The 15,843-nt window shown below is 49.8% G+C and overlaps 1 protein-coding gene across 1 annotated transcript in view; it reads right to left on the bottom strand.

Moving 5' to 3' along the window:
- The window catches only part of CUX2 (cut like homeobox 2), a gene marked incomplete at its 3' end in the record, with an annotated part of 260,276 nt that extends 247,483 nt beyond the window's left edge, over positions 1-12,793 (bottom strand). The window contains exon 1 of the mRNA XM_082667961.1: positions 12,728-12,793. Within this exon, the coding sequence (XP_082524087.1) occupies positions 12,728-12,790 (63 nt within the window). The 5' untranslated portion in view covers positions 12,791-12,793. The remainder of the gene's footprint in view (positions 1-12,727) is intronic.
- Positions 12,794-15,843: the final 3,050 nt, after the last annotated feature.

Here is a 15,843-nt window from a genome sequence, read left to right as displayed (position 1 = left end):
GGCCTTTGCACACACTGCTCCTGTAGCTATGAAGTCTCTTCCACCTGAACTTTGCCTGACTGGCTCCTCATTGTTCAGGTCTCAGCCTAAATGTCATCTACTCAGTAACTAGCCTGAATAAACAGTTTCCTCCTTCATCTTGATTTTAGTAGCATTTGGTCGTTTCTTTCCTCCATTCTTTCTATCTCAGTAATTACACATTAATTTATTTAGCTTACCCCTCTATACCCAGCACCTGACACTGTGCTGGGCCCACAGCACATACTAGATAAATATTTGCCATTTGATGAATACATGTCAGGTTCAGAGCAAAGACTGGCCAGACTAGATTCAAGTGCTTTGTGACAATGGATGGCCCCCCTCTGGCCTCAGTTTCCTCTTCTGAAAAATGGGTAACACTAGTACCTACTGCAGCAGGTTGTTGTGAGGATGAAATGAGAGAATGGGGTACTGACAAGCCAGGAAGTAACTCCCAGCCCCGCACTGGGGGGAGGACAGAAAAGTGAGGAGACATCTGAGTCCCAGGGGCCATTCCAGAAGCAGCTGGGCCCCAAGTCTTTGCTTCTAGAAACCAGAGCGATAAGTTAAGTTCTACCATGAAAGGAAAGAGCTTATGGAGCCAAGTATGAAATGTAGAGTGTGGGTGATACAGCCACGGAAAGAGGGTTTAGCAGTTAAAAAAAAGATTTAGCAGTTAAGAAAAAATATCTAAAAAACTTTTTTAATAAAGCCTACAAGTCTATCCCCTTCTTTCTTTATCAACGACACGATTTATTGATCGAGGAGGCCATATCGACTAAATAAATCTTGATAATGACCAAGGCAGCAATCAATACCTGCTTATTATCAGCCCGGGCCGAGAATTTCATTTTGCGAACACAGGCCGAACCGCAGGGCGCGCCACACAGCTCTGGACTCCGGCAGGTAGGCCAGGGACGGATGGCTGGGTGGTGTTCATTTTCCAGGACAGGAGACAGGAATCTTTCTTGTGTTATTAATAACCTCCCACCTGCCACCCTACCCCATGCCTCTCAGGCTTGTGGGTCTGGATTCATTTCCATGAGTTGACAATGATGAGGTCTTTTAAGATATTTAAAAAACGAAGGGGAGGGCTTCCCTGGTGGCGCAGTGGTTGAGAGTCCGCCTGCCGATGCAGGGGACACGGGTTCGTGCCCCGGGCCGGGAAGATCCCACATGCCATGGAGCGGCTGGGCCCGTGAGCCATGGCCGCTGAGCCTGCACGTCCGTAGCCTGTACTCCGCAATGGGAGAGGCCACAGCAGTGAGAGGCCCGCGTACCGCAAAAAAAAAAAAAAAAAACAACGAAGGGGAAAACACAAGCATAATGAATATAGGTGGGGGAACCCTGAGAGGGGAGCAGGGAGTGGGGGGACTGGCTCTGGAAGAGGTACCTCCGGCCCCTAGTGAGTGAAGGTCAGGGACATGAGGGGCCAACAGACCTGCATCCTGGGTTAGAGTTCAAGCTCTGCTGCTTGCTGACAATATGGCCTTGGACTTAACCATCTGTGCCTCTGTCTGCTCAACTGTAAAGACGGGATAATAGTAGTTTTCCTGTCCTAGTGTTGTGAGAATTAAACGAGATAATATCTGTCAAGGGCTCTAAACACTGTCTACCATGCAATAAAGGTTCAAGAGGAACTGTCAGGCCTTTCTGTGCAGAGAGCTTCCTTCTGAAGCTCCAAAGCAAATGCCAGGCCTGCCCTTGCTAAAGCCAGCCAAGGGGCATTTGGAGAGGCCTGGCCTCCCACCCAGTGCCTCTCTGCAAGGATCTAGTCTACCTTGCCGCTGGCTGGTGAGGACCAGGAGGTGAATAACAAACAACAATGATCCTGACAATAATAATAAAAGTAATAATAGCTGCTCGTTTCCTGGGAATGAACATATTCCAGGCCCGGTGCTAAGGACTTGCCATGCTTCCACTCATCAAACCCCCACAATGTCCCCATGAGGTAGAGGCTGTGTATGATTCCCATTTTACAGATGAGGAAACTGAGACTTAGAAAAGTCTAGTGAATCACCCAAGGCCTCCCAGTTAGGAAGCAGCAAGGCCAGGGTCCAAAGTGAGGTCTGACTACTCCAAGCCCATGCTCAAATCATTTCAGGTGCTGCCCCCAGGGCACCCGAAATTCAACAGGAATTACCTCAAACTACCTCACAGCATCACCGTCATCATCATCATAGTTATTATTATTGTTGGTGTTGTTGTTAATAAAGACAATGATTAATAACAGTCACTATCTTGGAAAGGCTTACAGCATGCCCAGCCCTAGGCTGTGTCTGTATTGGTTTGTCGCTCCTTACTTCTCACAGCCTTGAAGAAAAGTACTTCCATCTCCAAACGGTTATAATAGAGAAGCTTTATGAGGGCAGGGACTTGGTCTCTTTTGTTCACTCCTGCACCCCCAACACCTCACATTGCACCTGACACATAACAGGTGCCGAATAATTTTCATTAAATGAATGAATGAATAATCTGTCTCGACAACCCAGGGAAGCTCCATTTTAGACAGGAAAACCGAGGCCCGGACAGAGTCCTTCCACCACAAAAGGAAAGGGGAGACTCCGATCCTGACCTCTTGCCTGACTGTAAACTAGGAGTCCCAGGGGATGCTGAGCAGGAAATCCCCTCAACTCTAGCGTCCAGAGACCTTGATCCCTCTTTGACGCCTGCTGGGTTGATCAGATGGGCCCACGAACCAGGCTTTGGGAGAAGAATGTCATCTGGGTCCAAAAGCGTGTTAACTGGCTATCTGTGTCCCCCATAACAGCCATCTCACCGGCTGCAGGGACCTGCTTTGAGCTGTCTGTGACTGAGGCCACCAAACCACCACTGATGGTCCACAGCCTGCCAGAAATTAATTAATGGATTTATTAATTAGGATGGGAGCCACCTCCCAGGCTGGAATTGGGGTCACCAGTTTCTAAAGCGAGACTCACAGAGCTAAAGATAAATCTTTGTTCACTGTGAGTCTGAGGCCCGTGCCCAATTCCCAATCACAGAGTGAGAGACTTTCAAGAGCTAGTGATGGGTAAAGAAGCTGGGGACCTGGGAGGAGCTGGGTCCCCCAGGACCACCCCCCAAGGTGGAGTCAAGGCAGCTGCCCTCACCTCACCCTTCCTGTGGTAACCATCCACTCCATCATCCAAATATTTATTAAGAACTTACTATGTCCTTGCCCTCCCCAGGTAAAGCAGATGGTGGTAAAGAAATGGGGGGAGGCTATTTTGGAAAGAGAGCTTAGGGAGGACATCTCCGAAGAGGTGATATTTAAGCAAAGGACTGAAGGGACTGAGACAGAACCAAGGAGATGTCTGGGAAAGCGTTTCCCACACAGTGGGAACAGCAAGTGCAAAGGCCCTGAGGTTGGAATGTTTGGTGTGTTCAAGGAACAGTGAGGAGGCCAGAGTGCTTGAATAAAAAGGGGAGGAGTGGCAGGAAATGAGAGTGAGAGATAATGGAGGGATGAAAAAGGGAAGGGGGGACCTAATCACACAGTGGGCCAGGTAAGAACAGGCAACTGGGAAGAGACAACGTTGAGAGTGACATCCCCCAGGCTCCCAACAAGACATAAAAGATACCTCAACTGAGCACTTCCAATGTATTAGGTGCCTTAGGTAGATGTCCAAACCTCATTTCATCTTTCCTGTAGGGAAGTGTGATCCCCTGAGAAGCAGACGCAAAGGGAGGATTACAAGACAGAGAGATTTATCAGGATCAATGCCTGCGCCTGCAGGAGGGAGCCAGAATGAAGGAGAGAAGGAATGAAGGAAGGGAGGGAGGGAAGAAGGAAGGGAAGTTGGTAGGTAGGTTGGCTGGTTTGTGGAAGCATCCTAGACTGCCGAGGAGTCTGGAGCCTGCAAAGGAGTCCTGTGTGTCCCAGGAACAGGTCTGCTTTTAGTCCCTGCTAAACTCAGCTCCTGGCTGTGGCACTTGTGGGGTGATCTCCAAGAGCAGTTATCTGGTGCCACCTGCCTATCACACTCCCTAGAGTCAAAGGTCTGCAAGGTGCATTCTCATGGCCGCCACTGGAAGGTACCATTATTGTATCCATCTTATAGCTGAGAAAACCAAGTCTCAGAAAGGGGAAATAACTTGCCCAAGGGCATGCAGCTAGGAAGGAGCAGAACTGGGATTTGAATCCTGACTGCCCCGTGCGTGATCACGAGATAAACAGAGGATGGTGGGGCGCATTTTGCAAAAGAGCAAGAATTGGGCTTGAATACCTTGTTAAAAAATAAAAGCAATACCCAAGGCTTTTATGGTGTTTGACAGTTTACTAAGTACCCACTGAGACAGATTCATTCCGGGCCACACATGTGCTAAATAATCTTATTTTATGCTTCATCCTTACTCCCAACTGACAGATGGCAAGACTGAGGATGAAGGTGGGTCCAAGAGCCACTCAGAATCTGTGACCAGCCTCACTGCCTTCCTTCAATTCCTTGCATGCACTATTTTTCCACCCACCTCAAGGTCTTAGCACATTTCCTCTGCTGGGATGCTCTTCCCTGACCTTGTCCTTGACACCTCGGCTGAAGCATCACTTATTCCAGGAAGGCTCCCCCAGACTCAGGCAGTTCTTTTGCCTCCTACTGTCTCAGAATCAAATCCCCCTGTGTGACTACACACCCATCTGTCCAATGAGACGTGTACCCACCCCCCCATTGTCTGCAGGCTGGGTGAGAGCTGGCACTCTGTCTTCCGGTTCACTGTGATATCTCCGGTATATTATTATTACTTACAGTATTTATGCTATTTACTTATTATTATTTACACAGTTATTAGTTACAGTTATAACTTATACTGTGAGTGGTGAATATACATTTCCAGACTGAAAGACAATAGCAGTTATTATTATTAACATTATATAGCACATCTATGTCCTGGGCACGGATTTCACACTTCACGTGCATTAACTCACTTAATCCACAATCCTTAAGGAGGTGGATACTACTGTTATCCCCATTTTACACAAGAGAAAACCGAGGCTCAGAAAGGTTAAGTGACTTGCCCAAGGTCACACAGCTGGTAAGTGGCAGAGCTGGGACTAGAGCCAGGCCCCGTGGCTCCAGAGTCCTCACTAAATGTCTTTGGGAATGGGAGGCTGCAGGGCTTGAGTTTGCAGCCCACACTACACCCCTCGGATACCTGGAGCCCACAGACACTCATAATGGACAAGCACCCCAAGTAGGTGCCCCCAGCAGAGTGGCCTCTGAGTGACCACCTTACTCAGGGATACCTGCCCTCGACCTGGCTGCCCTGGTGACCCCTGTGGTCCTGTCTGCAGCACCCACACTCCAAACAGCTGGCTGGACAAGTCTATCGACCGTAATGGTTCCTGGGGAGCCATTTACCCCGTCCAGTTCGAGCGACAGCGGCCCAGAGTCTTAAGCACTGCTTGGCTCCGGGCGTCTCGGGCAGACAACCAGCTCAGGCCAAAGAGGCTGAAGGATTGATTTTTTTTTTCTCTCTTTCTTTCTTTTTAATGACAAATGCGTATCCTGGAACTGCTGTTTCATCTGGCTGAACTGAAGGATGGCAGAGGGGGTATATAGGGAAAGGACTGGGAAGGCGGGGGCAGCCACTGGCCCACTTTGAGGGTGACTGAGCTACTGAGGAAAAGCAGAGACAGAGGGCTAATCATGTATATTCATGAAGCTTGTCAAGGGCCTTTTGTTTTTTCTGGAAATGCCGCCTCTTCTGACACTAGGCACCTGGAGAAAGGCAGCCAGTGGCCTTGACAGCTACCCTCCTCACGACCCCTACAGCTGACCTGACCCAGCACAGACCCTCAACCCAGGGCCTTGCCGTTCCCTCTGCTTGGCATGCCCTTGCCAGGTCTCCACCTCCTGCCAGGTGTGGTCAGAGCGTTTGATTTATATGGGATACTGGACATCTGAATTTCTTAGGTAACATCTCCTATGTTTTAAATGCTGACAAACGTACACAAAAGTGTTTTTAAAATATAGCACTAATCGAGACAGATACATCCGTTGGCCAGACATAGCTCCCAGTCTGCAACCTCTGTGCTCAGAGCTCCCAAAATATAAGACATCACATACAATATTAGTAATATATTAATATAGTAAGCCCCCAATGGAGTAAAAGAGAAGAGAAAAAGTGCCCAGTAATCTCTAAAACAAGCTTTCAAGGCCAGCAAGTTCCGGGATCCACTGCTTATTTGGTTTTCTCACCCCTCTCTTACTCTCTAAAAATATCAACGACAATAAGAAGACACATACGGAACAGTAGTTGTGTGCCCAGCACTGTGCTAAGCACTTTCACATTTAAAGTGCTTTAATCTTTAAGAACAACCTAAAAGGTGAAGACTACTGTTAGTCTCATTTAGAGACAAGGAAATAAGGCTCAGAGAGGTTAAGTGACCCATCCAAAATCACATGGCCAGTAGATGATGGAGCCAGGATTGGAAGCCAGACAGGGGCCCTTCACCATCCTGGCTCCTCGTACTTCCCTCTTGAGGGAAAAAGTATGGAACAAGTTTCTAGAACTAAGTTTGATCTACCCCAATACTCTCAACTGAAAAGTGAAACACTTTGGCCATGCCACAGCCATCACATAGACCAGTAGACCAGGCTCAGCAACTATTGCCCTAAGGCCAAATCCAGCCCACCACCTGTTTTTGTAAAGTTTTATTGGAATATAACCATTTCCATTCATTCTTATTGTCTATGGCTATTTTCATGCCATAGTAGCAGAACTGAGTGCTTGCAACAGAGACCACAAAGTCTAAAGCATATTATTATCTGCCTCTTTACAGAAAAAGTTTGGCAACCCTGATGGCAGACCTAGATGGTTTCCTAAAGAGTCTAGAGAGATGCCACACCCTGAGAAGGTTATGAGGTCAAAACCCTCAGGGAAACACCATCCTTAGAGACATGGAAGCACATTTACACATTAAAGGGTAAAAATGGTAGTGGAAGCTTCTTCAGGTATTTGGGGTGAGACCAAACGAAAAGAAGGAGCCAGCCACGGGAAGATCTGGAGAAAAAGAGTCCCAGGCAGAGGGAACTGCAAGTGCAAAGTCCCTGAGGTAAGAATGTGCTTGCTGTGTTTAAGGGACAAAAAGACCATTGTGACTGGAGCAGAGTGTGCAGAAGGAGAGAGACTGGAGATGAAGCCAGAGAGATAACAGGGGGCGCAGATTACGGGAGCCTTATAACCAGGGGAAAGGAGTCTGGATTTTAAACTTTTAAGTATGACAGGAATAGATTGTTCATATCCTACAAAACGCTACAAATGATTTTTGTGAATGGATCTGCAAGGCTTAGAAACCAAGAACTCCATCCTAGACATAATTTCTTGTCTCAAAAATTTGTTTAAACGGTCAATAGCTCCCCCCCACCGCCAGAACGGGCCCCCAGGTCATTAGAAGACAACATGTTTAACTGGCACACAAAGTATGTCAGCATCCTTCCCCTTTACAGCAACTAGTACAGCAGACCAGATGCGCACAGCTAGGCCGTGTGATGGATTAAGAAATGGGACACTTGGAATGTTGGGTGATTCACCCAGGGGTGCTAGAGGCTGTACCTTTTAGGTCCTCTTGGGGCCCTTCCTCTCCATCTACTACCTCCACGTTCCCCGACATCTTCAATATAAGCCACTGTCATTACTAAAGAGCACCCCCAAGACAGAAAAATCAAACCAAAGACTGAACCCTGAATTCCTAAGCCAGGAACAAAGGTAGGCCACCACCTCAGTCCCCTTCCCATGCTCAACCTCTGCCAGACTCAGTCTCTGAATTAGATATCTGGAAGCCACCAGAAATTCAGCCCTTTCAGAAAGCAACAGAGAAAACCACAGTTCCTGGACAGCCATGTCCACCGTCATCCAGGACCAAATTTAGCACCAGCCAAGGTGCTCACGTTTTAAATCCCATCTGATGGAAGAAAGGTTACCACAACAGAATGTCAAGTTCGAAGACAGAATCCACCTTTTAACAAAAGAGTTTTTTTAAAAAAGAAGAAGGAGAAAGAAAGAAAAAGGAAGGAAAAAAAAAGAAAAAGCACCATCACCATCAGAAAACCTGTTCCCTCTGGTCAAAATAACACCGTGCTCATCTGAAATAACCCACTGAGACGCTTATTTGCTTCTTTAGGCTTGTCCGTGGTTTCTCGATTTTCTACAGTGAATTCAGGTATTAATAAAAGAAACTTCGAGACCTCCAACAGCAAAAGCGGTCAGGGATGAGACGTTGCTCGTTTTTCTTCCAGCACTCAAAGAGAGAGCCCATCTTCGGGAAGCAATTTCTGTCGAGTTGAGAATCCAGAATTTTGGGATGCCCAGAAAAGACTGCTGGGTTCTTTAAATAAATTCTCAACACCTGTTTCTAGCTCCTTCTGCAAAAAAGGCCCACAGGGTGTGGCTTCCAATGAATTGGAGAGGCAGATGGAATAGGGTCACCCACTGGCTGGACTTGGAAGGGTCCGGGGGCTGACCGATGGTTTGGTCGTCATATTCACAGAGCTGCTGCTAGAAATCTCCCCTCACACCCTCTGCCTCCCAGCTCTCCCTTTCCTCCCCCTCCAACCTCCCACAGCCCTTGCCCAATGCCAGCCATCGCATGGGCCTGGGCCTGGGCCTGGGCCACGCCAAGCCTGGTCTGCTCGTGCTCCCCACCCCGGCAGCAATTCTATTACAGCAAAGTTTCCAAAGTTAGGATTCCGCCAACAGGGCTGATAGCTTATTTACTGCTGTCATCTAAAGAAAGAGGAATTTTGACACATTGTTAAATGATAGCACATTTAGATAAGTCAAGCTGTCAGAGGCTCTAATGGATGTCTAAACTCTCTGTGGCTGATATGTAAAACTTATGCACTTCAGAATATCATAAGGTTATAATATTTTAATCACATCCATGCTCTTTTCTAAACTTTGAGCAGGGAAAAACATTCCATCAAGTCCCATCTCCCAGGCGCCAAGAAACTGAGCCTTCCCAGAAGTTTCTCCAAACTCCTTACAAAAAGTCCAGCTTCTCTCACTCGACCCGTCAGTCTTCCTCCCTAAATGTTCACACCCCAAGCGGAATTCGTACTGTATGATCCCTCCACCCAACCTCTTTCCTCCCAAGAAACGTAGATGTGCATTTGGACTGGGCACCAACTCTTGTTAACCCTCTTCGAAGACAAAAAAAAAGATATCACAGGAGACTGGACCCAGAGCATCATAAAAAAAGTGGCAAAGTGAAGCAGAAAAAGAAAATCACAAAGGTATGAATCCAGTTATGACGATTATACACAGAAAAGCCATAAAAAAATACTGCATTAGTAATGTTCACCATAAAGCAATCTTATAACCAAATGAAACATGCCTAGCATCAACTCTGAGATAGAATTTTTTTCTCTTCTCGTTTCCTGGACTGCTAGCTGCAGAGGAAAAAAAAAAGAACAAGCAGAGAAAGGGAGAAGCAGTTTCAGGGATCCTGGAGTAGGGTACCAAATGTCACAGCATCTTTACCATCATCAGCCCTCAAGTCATTAAGACTGCTGACTGACTTCCATCCTAGGAAAACAGCCCCGCTGTGTCCAGAGATGGCACTGGAAGAAATAATAACCGGACTGCTTCTATATTTGAAAAATGTATACTTCCGGAGGGCTGTGCGCAGGCCGGTACAAGGTCACCTTTCTTGCCAGGATCAGGGTGGCGTCAGCAGCATGGTCTGGCCTGGGGACACAGGCCTCCTTTGCTGCCTCGGCCACTTTAACACTCAGCAACTAGGCTGCATGAAACCACTGAATTGAAGCCACACACCTCACACTCATAAGCAGCTGGGCCACGTGAAGAGTGGGCCCAAAGCTCTTGGCCGGCACAGGGCCTGGGGTGGGGACCCACCTTTCCTACCCAGATCTTGGAACGAGCCGGCTGAAGTTTTCCCTTCTGGCTATCTCCCAGAGGAGAGGAAAGTGGGAAGGGAAAAAAATGAAAACAAAAGTATGGCACCGGAGTCATTAGCATTATGCACAAGAGATGATCCCAGGCAAAAGTGCTTAGGCTCATAATCTGTTTCCGACAAAATGCCATCAGTGAGAATACGGGGGGTTGCGGGGGGAGGGGTCAGCCTACTGGGCAGGGGAACAACTGAACATTTCAGGACAAGGGTGGGGACCACAGCAGATGTGAGGGCCTCAATGTTTACACTCGGCCACCGCTGCCACATTTACCTCTCTGCTCTCTAAAAGTGTGCAGCTTTTCAAACTCCCACAGGGACCCACACACACACTTAATATCCATGTAAATGAGCTTAACCCCTTCCCCAGAGCCTTCTCCTTTCGTGCCAGACACACCAGCCATTGTCTTAATGAACACACCCACCCCTCCCACACCCTATGTATACACCCTGTGCAGGGAGACGTCTTGGCCCTGTATCCCCATCACCTGAACGAGGCTCTCCACCAACCCCACCTTCATCCTTTCCAGTTCAAATTTGCTTTTCCACCTCAGCATCTTCTAAAACCCTAACAAAGGGTTCTCAGATCAATGACAGTCCAACTGGAATCAAGATTTGGGTGACCCCAACAGCTCCACAAAAGACCCCTGAGCCCGAGAAGGAAAAGAGTGAGATTCAACACCCCCTCCACTCCAGCTCAGAAATCAGCCCCCTGGGAGCCGCACCCACCCCTCAGCATCCAGCCCCAGGTCTCACTCTACCTCCCGGTTGCAGCCCAAGCTCCCCGGATTGAAAACGAGTTATCTAATGAAAATTGTGTTAACTGACATTCTGGCCAACCGGGAGCAAATACCAGCGCTGCAAATCTCGCCGCGGAAATTTTCTCCAGCCCAGAATAACAATAGGACCCTGCAAAGGGCTTTCACCAGCCCTTCTGGTTCCTCTTCTCTCATCTGCCACGTTCTTGTCATTCCTTATGTTACAGAACATCAATCATAAATAAAGACGCTGTCCCCCAGCCGTGCCCGGGTCTCATTTACAAACATTAGCAGGGAATACAATTACCATTGGCCTTCGTGCCAAGCCCAATGTGGCTGCCCAACTCTCTCCCGTTCGCTCCCTCTCTCCCTCTCTCTCTCTCCCCCCATCCCCCACTCTTCCAGAAAGGCCACTTTAGCATCATTTAAACCAGCAAGCACAGCTCACAGCCCTGCCCGCCTCAGCTGGCCACCAAACTGTAGCCCCAACTCGAGCGACGACCTGGAATTGCAAGGCACTCGCAGTTATTAACTGCATGCCTGAGTGCCCCGATTTTCTCTCCAGCTCAATGGCTTTGAGGGAGGGGGCCTGCAGGGAGTGAGGAGTTAGGAAGGAGGGGGGTTGGGAAGCCACCAGGAGGAAGGGGGTACTGTAACTACTTATCAGAAGAAACTTGACGAGATTTGCAGGCGGATTAAAAAAAAAAAAAAAGTGGGTCCCTTTTTATCTCCAGACTGATGCTCTCCCTTCTTCTGAGAATGTCAAGGCCAAGGCAGGATGCTTTAATCGCCCGTTATCAGCACCACTTCCCCGCCCCTTGTTCCCACCGCACCTTGGTGAGACTCCTGAGTTTGGGGGGCTTGTCTGGAGCATCCTGGGGCACCTGGGAAAGGACAGAGGCTAGCGCTGTGCCTCCAGCGCGCAGCTCTCTGAGATTCCACCCCCCAGCTCGGCCTCCTATTGGGTCAGCAGAGAATACCCCCAAATCTGGAGGAGACAGACTCCCAGAAAAAGGTGGAATGGGGATAAAGTGCCGGAGTTTGGGAGGGAGTCACTCTAGGGAGGAAGAAGGAAAGAAGAGAGAGAAAGAAAGAAGAGGCTGGAGAAAGGAGAAAAGAGAGGAGTGTCGGGGAGGAAAAGCAGGAGGTAGAAGACAGCGAGGGAATTTCCCATTTAAAAGTTCCTGTGGGCCCGAGAGCCTGGAGTCACCTGCTCTGCTCCGCTCCCGGTTCTCCAAGGCCCCCGAGGCAGGAGCGCAAACTTGCGCGCGCCCCGGGCCCATCTCCACCGCCCGTCCCCATCTAGACTTGGAAAGAGGTCGGAAGCGGGAATAAGACAAGAAGCAAAGACGAACCCCTAGAACCCGGCCCAAGGAGAGGTCTGCCGGTGTAGGCGGCCAGTCCAGCGATGGTGGCTGTAGCGGCTGGGGCGGCAGCAGCGGCCCCCGGGTGGCTGCGCGTCCGGGCTGCGCAGCCAGGCGGGCGGTGGAGGTGCCGGCGGGCGACGGGGCGCGGAGCCGCCTCCTCGCCAACCCCGGATGCCTCCCCCCTCTCCTCCTCCTCCTCCTCCCAGCCCGCCAGCTCCCTCCCTCCCTCGCCCGAACCCGAGCCGGGCGCGGACAGGCACTGGGCGCGCTCCGCGGCCTCCCCGGGCGCCGCGAAGTTGGGAGGCGCGCAAAGTGCGGCGCAAGGGGGGTTGCCGGTGGTCCCGCCAGCAGCCCCCTGCCTGGGACCGCAGACCCTGCCTTCCCCGTGCCTCACTCCGCCGCTCGCCCGCCGCCTCGCTCCCCGGGCCGTGGGCTCGCTAGCGCTTCTCCATGGTCGCGGCGGCTAATCGATGATTGAACCGAACAAAGAGCAGCGGCGAGATCAATTCCTAATACCTATCGATGGGCAGCGGGCAGTCGAGCCCCGGCGAGCCCCAGCAGCCGCCGCCCGCCTCCCTGGGGCGCCCGACCGCCCTCCCGGGTACCTCCCCGGTGCGCCCAGGGCGCGCCCGAGGGTTCCCCACGGCCGCGCGGCCAGTGCTGCCCGCACTAACCTGGAGTCGCCGTAGATCAAATCGCTTCCAATATTGAAACATCGATCCCACATTGGCGGCCATCTTGGGGGCTATTCGAGACGCACACACACAAGAGTTTGGCTTTTCTCAATGGCTGCACTCAATATCCGGGCTGGACTCCCCCCAGCCCCGGGGCCGCCGCCGGCCGCCCGGGCCCAGCGCGCCGCCGCTCGGGGCCCCTCGGGCGCCCCACGGCCTCCTGCCACCCGCAGCCCCTCGGCGCCGCCGCGCCGCCGCCGCCGCCGGGCCCGGGAGCCGTGCGCCCCCCCGACCCCCGGAGGGCGCGGGAGGAGCGCGCGGGGCGGGGAGCTCGGTGCCCGCCGGGGGGAGGCGGCCGGGGATGGGATGGGAGGGGACGGGGAGGGGGGAGGCAGCCTCTCCAAGAGGCGCTGGCGCCGCCGCTGCCCTGCCTGCAGCCGGCTCCCGGGCCCGCGGAGCGCTCGCTGCATCTCCCCCCCAAGTCCGGGGTCGGTGTGCCGCGCGATTGCACTTGACTTTGGCTTTTTGCAAACTTATCAATACAGACGTAACGTGCTGATCAATGCAAAGGGAAGTTTGGGGGGGGGGGCAGCAGGAGGCCGGCGCGTGGGGCGCCTACCCCCGCCTAGCACCTGTCTATCCCCCATCCCCGGCATTGCATACTTAAAAAAAAAGTTAATAGTTTGCAATGCATTTTTTTTCTTTTGCAATCGGAGCACACACAACACGTGCCTCGGGCTGCCGCCGCTCCTCCGCCAGCTAAGCTTCGCATCCGAGGGTAGCAGCCCGCAGCTCGAGCTGTGTAGACTCGCCGGCCGGCGGGCTTATGGGAGCCGGCCAGAGGACTGGTGGTAGCTGCCCGGGGGCGCCACTGAGTTGTGGGAAATGTCACCACTGCCGCGCGCAGTTTCCACGCTATGATACTGTTAGGATTATTACTACAGAGCGGTGTCTTGGCCATAGCACTGGGTTTTTTCCTGGGGTCCTCTGCAATAGGGATTCTTGTTATTGTTATTATTTTCGGGAGCCTTTAGTCCAATTACATGGGCTCCTCACAACTCTAGAATGGGAGGCCGTTTTATTGTTATGATTATTAAAGAGGGTTACCAAACCTCTTGAGCCCTTTTCCACACAGTGGGTTGGCTTTTATTGTTATGATATGTTGAGGGGGCCCTAGCCCAGCTCTGGATCATTAACAACTACAGAGGTTTCTGCTATCATTACCATCATTATTCAGGGGTCCTTAGCCTAGCTGGGGACCCCAGGTCCTTAGCCTAGCTGGGGACCCCAGGTCCTTTGCAGTATGGGCCTCCTTTATTATGAGTGTCTTTAGCCCAGCTAGAGGGAAATTCTGGTCTTTTGCAATTTCTCGGATGCTGGACAATAGAGGTGACTAGATTTCTTTTACATTATCCCTCTTTTTGCCTCTGTGCAAGTGAGAGGTCCCCAGTCTCTTCCCAACGTCCTACCCACCCCCCACCCCAGGAGGAACTCAGACCTCCCAACCCCCTCCATAACTAACACTTCTCCTGACCCTGGGGTCACTCTCCCTCTCTGGCATGTCCCCCTGCCAAATCCCACCCCAAAAGGGGGCATTTCCCCCCTTTTTCTCTGGGCAAAAGATATGCTTTTATAGACAGCAATCGGAAATTATATTCTCTTTTTATGACCCAGCTTGGACTTCTGACATCACTCTTGGTCTGGGACAATAGATCAATACAGAGGGTTATAAAAAAGATAAAGTTTAGAAGAGTTGTAAAGAAGAAAGAATCGTGATGGATATTTTTGATGATTTTCCAATATCTGTGTCTTGGAACACGTGCTTCAAGGCAATTAAAGTTTTTAATGTAATGTAAATAATTGTTTCATAAATGCTTCAGAAGAAGGTGTGATCTTTCTGAGCAATCACTCGAGCTGTTTAAAAAACATAATGTGATTTAAACAAGGATACAGTATTTCTGTTACCATCCCCATACATCTTCCATGAGGCCTGGGTAAATATATTAATGCACAAGTTGAAAGACTCATAAGGCCAAAAGTACAGCATTCACCAAGATGTAATGAATTAGGCCTAGTTAGCAATTCCGAGTGGCCTGTTTCCTTGCCAGATTAAATTGCACGTGATATGTGGTGTATCTAAGCTCTCGATAACTTCACGTTTAAATTACAGTTCTCATTCTGCAAAATGAATTTAGGGAAATTTCATAACTATTGCATGGCAATTTTTTTTAATGGCCACATTTTCTCCTGAGCATCTGTAAAGCTTGCAGCTTCTTGTCTTTGAGTCTGTTTTTTTAAAGACCTGTAGTAGAAAATCTGGAGCGAGTGTGAAACCTTTCAAAGCAATTTTTAACAAATCAAGGTTTTGATGCAAGATTATTTTAAATTTATGTCTGACTTTGCAGTCATGGAACAAATTGACATCATGTACCTCCTGATATGATGTATGGAGAAGGACACAACACCACTTCTGTGGTATTCCTGCCAAAAGTGCATAATTTGAATCTAATTGTGAAGCGATATCAGACAAACCCAAATGGAGGGGTAATTCTAGAAGTAAACAGCCTGTTCTCTTCAAAAATGTCAGTGTCACATGAAACACACAGAAAGACTGAGGAACTATTCCAGATTAAAGCAAAAGAGGGGACTTCCCTGGTGGCACAGTGGATAAGAACCCGCCTGCCAATGCAGGGGACACGGGTACGATCCCTGGTCCGGGAAGATCCCACATGCCGCAGAGCAACTAAGCCCACGTGCCACAACTACTGAGCATATGTGCCAGGCTCTACAACAAGAGAAGCCACCACAAGGAGAAGCCTGCGCACCACAATGAAGAGTAGCCCATGCTCTCCACAACTAGAGAAAGACCGCGCAGCAATGAAGACCCAACGCAGACAAAAACTTCTAAAAATTTAAAAATTTTAAAGAAAAAGAAAGCAGAAGAGACTTGACAAGCGATTAAAACATATGATCCAGCATTTTCTTTTACTAGAAAGTGCATTAATTGGAGCCAATGGCAAATTTAGAATAAATCAACAGATTAGATAATGGTATTGTATCATGTTAGTTTCCTGGTTTTAATCATTGTACTGTGGGTATATAACAACATATCCTCA

The sequence above is a fragment of the Grampus griseus genome (genome assembly GCF_964374135.1).
Source record: "Grampus griseus genome assembly, chromosome: 12".
In the NCBI taxonomy this organism is placed as follows: Eukaryota; Metazoa; Chordata; class Mammalia; order Artiodactyla; family Delphinidae; genus Grampus; species Grampus griseus.
This window is presented reverse-complemented; position numbering and strand designations above follow the sequence as displayed.